Source organism: Trachinotus anak, unplaced genomic scaffold (genome assembly GCF_046630095.1).
Source record: "Trachinotus anak isolate AG129_WGS33_773 ecotype Australia unplaced genomic scaffold, CSIRO_AGI_Tana_v1 ptg000024l, whole genome shotgun sequence".
NCBI classification, from domain to species: domain Eukaryota; kingdom Metazoa; phylum Chordata; class Actinopteri; order Carangiformes; family Carangidae; genus Trachinotus; species Trachinotus anak.
In genome coordinates this window covers 8,702,573-8,716,305 of record NW_027273875.1, presented here as the reverse complement: position 1 = coordinate 8,716,305, position 13,733 = coordinate 8,702,573, and the positions used below count along the sequence as shown (strand labels likewise).

The 13,733-nt window shown below is 39.8% G+C and overlaps 2 protein-coding genes across 3 annotated transcripts; one reads left to right on the top strand and one right to left on the bottom strand.

The window, feature by feature from the left end:
* The first annotated feature begins 336 nt into the window (after positions 1-336).
* rraga (Ras-related GTP binding A) lies at positions 337-4,614 on the top strand. 2 transcript variants are annotated; one of them, XM_071460587.1, is made up of 10 exons: positions 337-497; positions 808-938; positions 1,856-1,955; positions 2,052-2,118; positions 2,226-2,448; positions 3,258-3,353; positions 3,436-3,558; positions 3,658-3,749; positions 3,857-3,972; positions 4,077-4,614. In XM_071460587.1, the coding sequence occupies exons 2-10, from the start codon at positions 912-914 to the stop codon at positions 4,178-4,180; spliced, it is 948 nt and encodes a 315-aa protein (XP_071316688.1). In that variant the 5' UTR covers positions 337-497; positions 808-911; the 3' UTR covers positions 4,181-4,614. The 2 variants fall into 2 exon arrangements, with proteins under 2 accessions (XP_071316688.1, XP_071316689.1); XM_071460588.1 differs by having other exon boundaries at positions 375-424.
* Positions 4,615-5,236: 622 nt separating this feature from the next.
* Positions 5,237-13,383, bottom strand: cnga2b (cyclic nucleotide gated channel subunit alpha 2b). Its single transcript, XM_071460585.1, has 7 exons — positions 13,212-13,383; positions 11,759-11,867; positions 11,539-11,649; positions 10,288-10,464; positions 9,522-9,629; positions 9,284-9,390; positions 5,237-8,319 (listed from the first exon to the last, which is right to left on the bottom strand). The coding sequence occupies exons 2-7, from the start codon at positions 11,857-11,859 to the stop codon at positions 6,827-6,829; spliced, it is 2,097 nt and encodes a 698-aa protein (XP_071316686.1). The 5' UTR covers positions 11,860-11,867; positions 13,212-13,383; the 3' UTR covers positions 5,237-6,826.
* Between the last annotated feature and the right edge of the window lie 350 nt (positions 13,384-13,733).

Below are 13,733 nucleotides of genomic sequence, written 5' to 3'. Positions count from 1 at the left end.
ACATCACTTCTTCATACCCATACCCTGTCGGTTTACTAGCCACATTGCAGTATCCTTGCATTTTTTTTCTTATATTTCCATTATGCAGTTATGATTTCAAATCCGCTATGTACTAAAACTAAAACACTACAAAGAGGAAGAGAAGAAAGAAAGCACTTTGGTTTTTTATTCCCAGTGTAAAACCTGTTAGGCATTTTTAACTCTCTACTTCCAAAATCAGCAAAACTGAAAACCTTTAACCAATTTAAATTTTTCTTATCGCCTGAATCTAAACAGAAATATTTAATCCGTCTGTGCTTTTAGGGGTGAAAACAACCTCAGGTCTCTCAGACAAAACCCAGGGCTTAGAGCCCAGCGGCTTCTCATGTGACTTTGGCGTAAACAGGAAGCAGCTGATCTTGACTTCACTGCCAGCTGCCACCAAGTAATGTGTGCAACTGTATTCTTGAAACCAATTTAAAAACATAGTCTAAATCTGATTGAATATAAGTAGCGGGGTAAGTAGATGATACACCGCTTAATTTTAACTTAGCTAGCTAGCCGTTTAGCCTTGCTGAGCCACCTGAAATGTATCTGGACTGCCTGCCGTGCTAGCTAAGTTAGCATTAGCCGAGGTGTTTATCCGGAACAGAGAAAAGAGTTTTATTAACATTAGTAAGATGTTTATATATTCTCCTGTGTCTGCTAAGCTAACGATAAAGCTAAACATTTGGACTTGTCCATCATTTGCGGGTTTAAACGTGTCTTCTGTAGGTTTTCTGCCTCACCAAAGCTAAGTGGCAGCTAGGTGAAAAATATTTGTGTTAGCTCCGCAGCTGAAGGAGAGGAAGAAAAGAGCTGCTGCAGACGCCGACTGAAGTCATCTGACCTTCAGCTCACAGAAATACTCTACACCGTGTCTGCTGAGGGGGATGTCAAGCACAGCAATGAAGAAAAAGGTGACGCAGGAGTAAATCACTGGCTCTTTGTAACATCACAATCAGTGGTTGAAGTGTAATTACTCATGTGCTGTATTTCAACACAGTCTGTAGGTGCTTGAACTTCTCATGCATTTAGCCAGTTTTTCAAATGTTAAGCATTTAGCTTTTTTCCAGTGCCCTCAAATGATTCAGGAGGCTGTATATGTGCATGTTGAAATGCAGTGTTTGGTATTCTGTTGGTTTAGATCTGTCCCCAATAAACAAAAATCATGAGCCATAGGGATTGCTCAGCAATTGCTGCCTGTACATTGTAGAGAAGTTCTCACATCTATCATCATCATCATCATCTATTTCGTTCTCTAAATTAATTTTGTGAACAGCCCGGGGAGACGTTTTCCATACTATAATTACACTTATTAGACATGATTTTGGTGTTCTTAAGATTCAGTATCTGTTTTTGGCAAATCACTTAAGTTCACTTAAAGTTCATTTAGTTGAAAGAAATATTATATTTATTATTTATCCCCAGATTTATATTGATGAGAGTCTGGAGATTTATTTTAAGCAACATTTTACACACTTATGAAAGGAGATAGATTTTACAGAGAGTAAACTAAAACCAAAATAAAAACAGGTATCTGTTTTTGTTTTTTTTTTAATATTTAAATTTATCAGTCAGGTAAGATCCTGTCTGGAAAACACAGAATGGGTTAATAAAATATGACACCATTGGTTTTAGGTTAAATAGTATAGAGCAGTTGAAATTAGCTACCTCTCAACTACAATATGAAAATGCTCCGATCTAATGAAGTACTTTTTCTTCATGGAGTTGGTGTTTTTATTGAAGTCTGAATATTTCTTTGAATGTTGTTCACACGAATAGAGAGTATAGACAACTTAAGTGATGGTCTAATCTGTTGCATTTTTGCTTTCAGGTGCTACTGATGGGAAAAAGTGGGTCTGGAAAGACCAGTATGAGATCAATCATCTTTGCCAATTACATAGCTCGAGACACACGCCGCCTTGGAGCTACAAGTAAGGGCACTTTAAAGAAAGTTGCCACATGAAAATAAATTTGGATTTCTTAAATCTCATCTAAAAAGATTCTTGTCATTCTTTGGTTTAATGTAGTTGACGTGGAGCACTCCCATGTACGGTTTCTTGGCAATCTGGTTCTAAACCTGTGGGACTGTGGAGGGTAAAGTATATCTCTCTTTTATTTGTTGTCAGATTTGACAATTCACGGTGTCTTACCTTATCTGGAAACCTCTTTTAAATGGTATTTTGTGCTTCTCTACACATCAGACAAGACACATTCATGGAGAACTACTTCACCAGCCAGAGGGACAACATTTTCAGAAATGTCGAGGTGCTTATTTATGTATTCGATGTTGAGAGTCGTGAGCTGGAGAAAGACATGCATTACTACCAGTCGTGTCTGGAAGCCATCCTGCAGAACTCCCCCGATGCCAAAGTGTTCTGCCTCGTCCACAAAATGGACCTGGTGCAAGAAGACCAGAGAGATTTGGTGAGCTTTACCTGACATTTTATACATCATACATGCACATTGTTGCTCTCTCTGTCATGTTCACACTGTCATCTAAAGAAACCTTGCTGCCACTGTCCTCTTTTTGCGAATCTGGTGCTCTTAGTTGTATAAGTATATTAAAGTAATCTTAGCTAAAAGGGATGTTTGTTCCTATGAAAATAAGCATGAATAAATAAAACTGACTTTTCAGCTGAATGAAAATAATATTATGTTATGTATTATGTTTTTTGTGCTAAGTAATTCTTACATAGAAATAACTCATCAATTTAAAATGGTCACCCAGTGTGCAAAAAGTGTCAGTGTCATACCATCTATCCCATAAATATCCCATAATATTATTCCTACAGCTGTCAAAGCTACTGACAACTGCATTAGGTAATGATGATGATGTTATTTTAAATATGATTTGAATTATTTTAGAATATTTCAGCAATCATTAAGTGCCATCATTAAGTGACACAAATGGGAAGGTTGAGAATGAATGTTACCCAGCACAAAAAAAGTAAAAGGAATTTAGAGAGATGAATAAATTTTAAGAGACAGTAATTCTATAGTCGACATTAAAAAAAGTTAATATTAATGAAATTACAAGTAATGTTTATTATAATTAACTATCATCATTTGAAAATAAAATCATTACTCTACACTTACAAAGACAAGTTTATGTGTAGTTAATTGATGTATCCATGTGTTTTTGATATCGGACTGCTGGAGAATACAGAAAGATAACTGCTTCACGTCCTTGGTTTCCTGTGAGCCACTGACTTGACTGTGTTAACTGTCTACAGATCTTTAAGGAGCGTGAAGAAGATCTGAAGAGACTGTCCAGACCTTTGGCTTGCACATGCTTCAGGACATCGATCTGGGATGAAACCCTGTATAAGGTAGTGAATCTTCCTGGGTGTATATTGAATTGTTAGGTGATGTAGTTGATAGTCTAAGATACATTTGTACTTGTCTTTGCAGGCCTGGTCTAGCATAGTGTACCAGCTCATCCCAAACGTCCAGCAGCTGGAGACAAACCTGAGAAATTTTGCACAGATCATTGAGGCAGATGAGGTTCTTCTGTTTGAGAGAGCCACCTTCCTGGTAAGAGCAAATGCTTCCTCTGGCACTGCAGAAAATCTGGATCTAGAAATGAAAGTCATTCATTGTTATTTTTTGTTGCATGTTGTTTTGTAAATGCAGGTGATCTCCCACTATCAGTGCAAAGAACAGCGCGATGCTCACCGGTTTGAGAAGATCAGTAACATTATTAAACAGTTCAAACTTAGCTGTAGGTAAGTTCTCTCTGCAAAAACATCACCTGCACTGCCCACATCACATCCAGCATTTTATGATGTTTCTGATTTAAAAAAAAAAAAAAAAAAAAATCTTTTTATTCCAGTAAACTTGCAGCCTCTTTCCAAAGCATGGAAGTGAGGAACTCCAACTTTGCGGCCTTCATTGACGTCTTCACCTCCAACACATATGTCATGGTCATCATGTCGGACCCCTCCATTCGTGAGTAATGAAGATAGTTAAAGATAGAGATCGAGCGTATAGTTAAAAAACCAAATCAACATAATAATATGTTAATAATAATAAACCATGTCTTTCTTTTCTAGCATCTGCAGCCACTCTCATCAATATCCGTAATGCTAGGAAACACTTTGAGAAGTTGGAGCGAGTGGATGGACCCAAGCACAGCCTGCACATGCGGATGCGCTAGCCGGCGCATTTGTCCCAGTGGATACTCTCAGCCAATCAGTGCACAGACCACAGACGGCATGTTGCGGTCTTCCACCTCCCCGATTCATAGGAGCAGCCCTGCACCGTTTCCTCCATATCTTTACATTCAATCACAGTTATTACGGGAGAAATCATATTTTCTTTTGGTCTAATTTCTACAGTATCTTGAACAGTGATGCACTCTATTGAAATATTTGTCCTAACTTGACGCATTAAAGAAAAATGAATAGTTATGTTTACTATTGAGGGGACTACCTTTGCTGTCACACTTTGTCATACACAGTAGATAGATTCACTTCATGCAATGAGTGAATCCCTGTGATCGGGGGATGGTATCTCCAAATTGATTTTCAGATGCAGTTTGTAAACTGTTACTCTTTGAAAGTACAAACAATATAGTTATATTGAGAAGAATATCATATGTAGTGTGTTTTTATTGCTTTTATATTTTGACAGTGCTCACCACTTGATCCACACTTACAAAAACATGTTTATGGTAGTTGTTATAAACAGATGTACATATTGGTACATATTTACTTCCTGTAAAAACTATTCCTTGAAAAGGTTCATGTTATTCCCTCTGTTCACTGCAGTGCCCATGCACATAAGGCCCTTTTGACAGTCTGCACCAGTTGTCCTACACACGACACATGGTGGCAAAAGTTTGATGTGGTAGGGGGTTGGTTGGAGCTGAATTGGAGGGGACAGGATACTGTGGTGCACCTGTTGTGCGAGCTGAATGGAGTTGACAACAGTGTATGTGCAGACACAGCAACGTGTTCATTCCAGTGAATTTAAAATGACAAACAGCTGCGTGTAGTGAAAACTGATTTTTATCTTCCTATGTTGGTATATATGAATTGGCACTTAAATTCCTCCCAAACCTGGCTTCAAAATGTAAGTATTTGTCTACAACATTAAATATTCATGACTACATAAGCAACAATGAAGCTTATAAACATCTTAAGATGTTTATTTAGAGTTTGACACCCAACAGCTCCACTAATCTGCTTCATCAGGACTTTGTGGTATTGGTTCGAGCTCAACACCTTCATCAGATTGTGATTCAAATGTTGCTAAACTCTGATTGGTGCACAGAAATAGATGACATCAGTCCTAGCCACATCTTACTGGACTGCTGGCAAACACCATTCCTAACATAAAGCATCTGGCTCCAAAATTATATACATTCCTGTTGAATCCAATCTTTGAAAATGCTGACAGTATGTATTAGTGGATTATCCATTAACCACTCAATCTGAGGTTCCTGCTGCTTAAATCACCAAGGAGGGCCTGCGTTTCTTCATTCTTTTGAGCTATAACTGTAAATCACAAATACACTGCTGTGATAGGTCAAAAGTCGTCGTTTCAATAGCATTTAATGATGTGTTTCAATTTACTTGATCCTTACATTAAAATCTAGACATCAAAGCATTACAATATATGTAACAAAAGTTACATGTGACCTGGAAATCCAAAAACATTTGACTTTCCAATCAAACGTAGCCCATATAAAGACATCTTTTCATCTCATATTAAGGTTATATTTGGCCCAGGGCTGTGATCTTCATGTGCTGATATCAAAATAGATTTCATATTTCAGTCTCATCAAGAGCTGCTTGAATAGCCTACAGAAAGTAACTGGATATTTTAGCACTTTATCCCACCACTCCTTCAGGGGCTGCAGGGGATATGCGCTCATTACCTCCTGCCTCTTTATTGTAGCCAGCTCTGCAGCAGAGGCATTGTTCCAACTGTGCTTATCATCACTGCTCATGTGGTTGACTTGTATCCTGGAATGTAGAGGCTGAATAACTGGAAAATCCCCAGTCCCTCAATTCACAGAGTAAGTGTGTAATGGAGATGGGAGTAAACTAAATGTAAACAAAGATAAAGCAGCTTACTCATTTTAATAAGTCTCAAAATACATTTTATAGCTAATAAAAATCTCACACGATTGAAGCCCGTTTTTCAGCACAGCAGAAAAATGGAAACAACTGCAAACTGCGAGTGAGTCACTTCACGAGAACTGAAAATCAGTTTCAATGCAAGAATTCCCCTGAAATCTCCCACAAAAGCCAAAATAGGGGAAAAAAATGTCAAAATATTGTTATAATAATCATCTTAGTATGTCTGATTCATGTCTAACCTGGAAAATGAGGACACTGGAAAATAATTGTTTGTGTATGTGAACCCAGCAATTCTCTCTTTGGACTTTTTTCCCAGGAGGGGCAGCAAGAGACGAGAGCGAGAGCATAATATACGTCAAGAGAACTGAATCCCTCCGCTGATGCAACCAAATACAAGATGTTTACAAGTGACCCAAAACTATAACAACCAGCAATTCTCAGTGCTTTTTAGTCTGAAAACTTCATTTTTTTCTGTGTTCTCCATACTTAAAAGTAACTTTAAAGCCACCATTTAAACACATTCAAGTCACTGGTTTTGGCACAGTCAAGAACCCAAAGACTGCATGGGCACAGCAGTGTTGCCAGCTTTCTTTTTATTGACATGCGTTCATCTCTTTAACTGATTCTCTCAATGGAAGTTAAAAAGGGTGTCATGAGGTTCATCTATACTCAAATCAAAGTATTTCAGGAAATCTAAAATCTCCTCGGTGAGACAGTTAATGTTTTGATGTCGGGCTCTTTCTGTCCTCTATTTGCACATCATTTCGATGTGGAGACCCGTTTGTATGGTCAATAGACACAGGGTCTGTGACATTCGCCCTCTCTGCGTATGCATCCATGTCATGGTTTGCGTCTGCGCCACAGTCCATTTGATTCAGCTGTCGCTCCAGTAGAGTGATACGCTGCTTCAGCCGTTGCTGAGTGTGTGTGTATTCGCTGAGTAGACGGGCAAAACGAGTCTGAAGTGTGTCCAGAGAGGACTCCAGCCTCTCCACCTTCTCCTCGGTGTCTTCTTTCTGCAGCCCGCCGCTTTCTACGTTCTCGTCCAAAAGACCCTGCTTCATCAGGATCTCCCGGCCCCTCTCCTCTAGAACAGTCTTAGCATCTGGATACTCGGTCACTGCCTCCATCAAGTCGTCCTTAGAGAGGCAGAAGAGATCGGAGTAACCCAAGCTGCGAATGTTGGCTGTGCGACGATTTCCCATTTTACTGCCTCTTATGTTCAGAATGCTGATTTCCCCGAAGCAGCTGCCGGCGGTGAGGAGAGCGTACTGTGTGACCCCGTCATCAGCAACCACAGCCAGCTTCCCCTCTTTAATGATATACATCTCCTTACCTATGTCCCCTTTTCTGCAGATGTAGTCACCTGGACTGAAGACCTGTGGTCGTAGTTTGAGCACAAGCTCCACCAGCAGTCCTGCCTCACAGTCTTGAAAAATACGCACTTTCTTCAGGGTCTCCAGGTGTACATTAATAGCAATCTCAGCCCGCAGTTTGTTCGGCAAGTTCTTTAACACCTCTTGCTCATCTATTGCTTTCTTGTTGGTCCAGAGGTAGTCAAACCATTTAATGACCCGTGTCTCCAGTTCTCTGCTGACTTTGCGGAAGTGCATGTAGTGTTTGATGGCATCAATCCGGGCTTGAAACTCAGCACGCGTAGCATTCATGTTGGCAATCATAGAGCCAACGTTCCCCACAATGGTGGCAAAGATCAGTACCCCAACAAGAAAGTCAAAGACCACAAACAGGTACTCTTCATCTCGCACGGGTGCAGGCATCTCTCCAATGGTGGTAAGAGTAAGAGTCGACCAGTACAGACAGTAGACGTAACTCCGAGTCAGGGAAGAGTACTCAGGTTTGGAGATGTTTGGGAACACCCAAGTGTCCGAGCCAAATCCCAAAGACTTGGATATTGCGTAATAGATGCAGGCGTTCCAGTGAATGATGACCAGGATGTAAAGCACCAAGTTGCAGATGCGGAAGATGTTGGGGTAGTTGGTGCGTGTCTCTGTGCGGTCAAAGAATTCAAACATGCGTGGGAAGCGCAGCAGGCGGTTAAACCTGAGCTGTGGTGTGTGGATGCCAGTGGAGATGTAGGCCAGGTCAGTGGGCAGGATGGACATCACGTCCAGCTTGAACTGCAATGTACGGACGTAGCTGTCTCTTAGCTTGGCGTGGTCCTTTACCAGCAAACCCTGCTCCAGGAACCCTGAGAAAAGATAAATTGAGCACAAATTCAGTTGAGCAGTGATGCCTCATCTCAGCTCGCCGCTGCATTTTATCTCTGACAATTAGTTCATGTCATGAGATGAAGCTAAACTGTGGATTAAAAAATTAAAGCTGCTAATCAACCTTTTGGACACTGGATCAGATAACATTACTTAATATAAAAGGTGTGTCTTGTAGCGACAAACTTTCAGGGATCTGACCATGTAAGGAGCATTTTAACATCTTTTGGCTCAGTGTTTTGGTTTTCTGTTCCACAGCTTTATGTTTACGCTCAGATTAGAGTCACTACTCTCGTTAACCCTGTTTCCAGCAGCAGTGGCCATCTGATTTCAGTGCTAAAACCTCTAAGTTAGTGGAAAAAGAGGTAAAAGAGAGTGAACATCAGACTTACAATTGCCCTGTGGCCAGAAACATGACTCAAAATAAATGATGATGTTGCTCTGTGCCTGCTGGATGTGAAATAGGCAGCTATTTGCTAAGACTTTCAAGATGATAATATGTCAGTGTTGTGTTTACAGTTCGTTCTCCTCTCCCCCCAAAAAAGAATAACTTAATGCAGCTTTCAAACATTTTTCTGTGCTTGTAGTTTCTGCTCGTTCACATGTTCTGTAATAACAGACCCAAATGACAAAGACTCACAGACTCACCTCTCCTGCCTTAATTAATATTACAAATCTAAGATAATCCAGTGTTGCCTTTGATTTAGTGCTTCTGGATATTCTGTGACCTGGATGCAAATATAAATCATGCTAATTATATAATACTAAGGAGAATCACTCTGCATTGTGTTGTAACAGCATTTCACTAACAAACTGTAAGATATACGATCAGAGTAATTGGAAAGATATTATCTTTAATCACAAAAGATGTTTACACATGGGGTCTTTAAGGCTTAACACATCTGCATTGTGTCTTGATGCCAGAAGCCATATTTTATAGGTTACCTGTGCGAAGTCGGACACAAGTGTCCATAATGTAGACAGTGTCGGAGAGGTAGTCCAGCACCAGCCAACAGATGTAATTGCCCAACTGTAACTTGTCAAAGCATGCCCTATGGATAAAATAAAATAAAATGATTTACTGCTGCAGCCTAATAAGTGGACACTACATCTGTTCACTACATCCATCACCAGTCTCTAGAGGCTGTAGGGTCCAAACAGATAATGACTGTGGTGTTATTACCTTGCGACAACAAGGAACAAGTTGTACAGCACTGCCATGGCGATAACAAATAACCAACGGTAGTAGGCGTTATCGGATGGGGACACCACAAACAATTCCCACTTTTTCCTGAAAGCAGGGAGAGATTGCAAATAATACACTCAGGCACAACTGTGGCTTAATGTTTCTGTACAGTAGTACTACTGCAAAGATATACAGAAGAATAGAAGCAGCTGCAAGATATAAAGCAATGCAAAAGAATGCCTCTGCAATAAATACTCTCATTCAAACAGTTTTGTCTGTGGTCATTTTTAAGGCTTTGTAATGTCTTGTACTGTATTAAACTGGAAAACACCTTGTACTATGTTGCAATCACATACACAGCAGCATAAACTACAGCCTTTAAAATATCACAGAGTTGAACCAGCACCTCTGAATGTTGAAGTGCCCTATTTTCTAAAAACCTTTATTTAAATATGACCTGTCTATGACCTTAATGGGACATTTGGCGGCTTCATTTTTGTCCTGAAGCCCCAAGTGCTCATCTAATTTGCTCAAGTGTAACTCTGTTGTGACCTCTTGGATAAATAAACCCTAAACCTAAACATGCTCTAACCTTGTGTGCTGATTACGTGCCATGTAACTCTTAATAATATGGTATAAACAATGTTCTAAAAAACAAGTTTCACAAAGCTAGTATTCATTACAGTGTTTTGGTTTTTCAAATTTTTTTGGTCATCCAGTGTGATGGTTCATAGTCGTGGTTCAAGGTGGCAGGCAGGCATACTTAAAGCTCTTTTTTGTATTGTTGCCGTTGGCATCTGGTTGTGTGTTGCTGATGCGGCTGATGGTCGTTCTCAGCTCCGGGCCGCGGAAGCGCTCCAGGAAGGAGTCTGGCCTCTCCTCCTCCTCCAGCAGACTCCTGTGTGCCCATTCCCTCAGCCTCACCACCAGGCTCACCAGTCTGACACACATTAGGAACACAACACACCCTCATTAAAAATTAAACATGTGTGAACTGAAGCTTCACAGAATCTTCAAGGAACTGCATAATAATTCAGAACCATATTAGAAACATCAGATGAGTTGTTACTAATGTGCAACAACATCGGCGAGAGGACTGGCAGTCTCACTGGGTTGGGTACAAACACACAGACAGTGGGACAAGTGAAAGGGTGCTGAAAAAAATACTGACATCATCACTATCAGAAACAAATAGACGTATGATATATCTGCATCCTATTTTTTACTGAGAGCAATCAGGTTTACTGAAAATACTGAAAAACTGATACCATCTAGCTTGACTGCACTCTCACTGAATCACTAGTTATGTTTAAAATGGGACAAGTAAGCTTTAACATATTATATATTACTTGGGAAAACATCCCTCAGGAAAAGATCTTTTATCTTGGTATCCAGGAATCTCTCAGCGTGTAAAATTTAACATTTAAAAATGTCCAAAAAAAAAAAAAAAAAAAAAAGAGAACACTTTAGCTATAAACGATGTAGATTTATACAAATGATTTAATCATCCAATGAGTCTTAACTATTGCCGTATCAACAAATAAAAAATACTTTTTTTCAAACAGGAAGAGAATTTCGCCCTATAAACTTTCGCACACACTCTTTTTGATCTCCTTGGTTTTTGTCAAATTATTGTACTTTTTTGACAAGATTCTGGGAAACAATCAAGTTAAAGTACATCAACAAGTTTCACATAATGACAAAACAAGATAGAAAATGTTTTCTCTGGTTTCATGCTCCTGCTACAATATTTTGGTCACCAAGGTTTTTGTGAGGTTGTATTGACGGTGTACATTATGTTTACTTTTATCCACCTAAAAAAGAATGGCACAAAACATTTTCTGTACGAATTTCAAACTGAAGAAGACAGTTGTTGGCTATTTTCAAAAAGTATGACAACCTTTTCTCAAAACAATTATGCATCAGCGGCATTTTGGGTGTAGGAGAAGCAACACAATAACCCTTCGCCTTCTCTGATCGAACCTTTGTGAAAGAGGCTGACGTGCAGTTTTACCTTGAGATAGCTCCGCTCCTTTGAAAAGAATTTCTGGAACTGCGTCCATGAGGGTCGAGAGCAGCGACTCTTTGTAGCTCTGAGGATGTGTCATCACAGACAGATGGCACTCTGAGAAGAAAAGAGTGAAAACACACCAGAAAATGTCAGCTTTGATTTTATTTGAAACAAACCTCGGAGACAAGCGCATCATAGCACATGATTGGATCATTCTCATCACCTGCTGAGAATACTCTCAGCTCTCTCGATCTCCTCCTCCAAGGTGGTCTTCACTGACAGATTGTGGGGTGACCGATCTCGCTCTGCCGCCTGACCCGTCATCTTCAGATCTGGCAGTGTGGATAAACACCCGTGAGAAAGACACTTTTACAGAAGTCTGTTCTATGTGACTGGGAGAGTTGAACATGTTTGCAGTTTACTTTTCACACGGTGACACTTTGGCAGCAGAGGAAAGTGTTGATGGTTCACAGGGAGCCTCAGTGTTTATGGTGCATATGACAGATTATAGTCAGGGGACATGGGGAGAACTGGGACTGTCTGCCACAGTCCCTTAACTGGCCCGTCACAAAGCAGATGGTTGCTGTGGTGACTGAAGCAACTACAAAAGAAACTCATGCAGTTCCATGCAGATACTGCATTGTTTTAACTACGGGTGGTAGAAATCCCAAAATCCATTTCCATCCGCAAAGATTTAGCAACCCCCACCCCACAAAACCATGAGGGCAGGGACACACAGCGCAGACAGGTGACGAGGTGTTTAGACGACTGTTACCATTGTGTGACTAATTGGTGGATCATTAACGAAAACACACACACACGGTCGGTCTGAAGCCCTGCGGCTCAGCTGCTTTCCCTCAGGAGCTGCATCACTTAGGAAACCAGGGTGTATGTCATAACTGGCCGACAGCTGCTGGGTGAAATAAACGGAGGCTGTGAAAACTGGTAATTCACCCTTGATTTGATTCAGTTGTACTATTTATTACTGTAAGCGTGGCCTGAGAAAGCTGTTGGACTTTTATTTTGGTAACACTTTATTTTATGGGTCTGTATTTCCCAATGATTTCACAGGAAGTTTCCCAGAAAGAACATCATAAATCTTTTACTAATTATGGGATTAATTCCAATGTATTGCTTTTGTAATCTAGATATCTGTCTGCAGGCAGGCAAACAATTTAACATATGTGAAGGATAAGTTGTCAGTAGTAAATGAAAAGTGAATACATTTATTTGGATTTAAATGCGTTTTTCTTTCTAGGAAATTCCTATTTTCCCTATAATTAATACCAAATTCCAGTTATTTCTAGGACACTGTCTGGGAAATTATATACCCTATAGATTCCAGTGACATGAAAGACATTTCCTTTCCAATTGCACATAAATATTAACTTGACAAGTAATAGATTAGACAGAGCTTCTGTTTGTTTTGGTTCCAACACATTTACAGCAGACTACTGTAAATATCAAATGAATCTTAGTTTTACTTAATGTTATGTTTAATATGTTTAATAATGTTAAATTATTAACAAGAATTATTTCCACAAAAAGAGCCTCAACACTTTTAATTAACTTTTTAACAAAAGAAGAAAATGTGAATTAGTAGCATCATAATGAAATATATATGCTAAAAAGAGAAAAGAAAATCATGGAAAAGTACAACAGATCTTGATTCTTACCTTTAGTTTCCTTCAGTTACTCTAATAAATTCCTCATGGTGACTTTACACAGACACACCCAGAGAAGCTCTTTCCTCTTTCCATCCTCAGTGCACACATTATGAGAGCAAAACCAAACTGCAACCAAGGCACGTTAAAAAAAAAAAAAATACATTCACAAGTCCTGTTCTTGCAACATTTTCTGTGAGCCTCCTCTTTGAAGCGTGCTTCCCTCTTCCACCAGGTGTGAAAAACTCAGATGGAGCGACTACATGCAGGAGGCTGGCAGGATGGGGGATGCAGGGCGGGGAAATCTTTGAGAGGTTAAAAGCCTAGATGTCGGCCGAGGAGTCTTATGGGACAACCTCTCGGTGGTGCCTCTCCTCTGCTTGTCTCAGGGAGAATAGTGATGAAACAATTGGGAATTTAACAGGTCATCCTACTGATGTGTGGTTATTGTCTCTTTATAAAACCTGTATCTCAATGAAATCAGCTTGTTTGATATTTTGGTAATTTCTTGGCCTTGTATGATATTTTATTTCA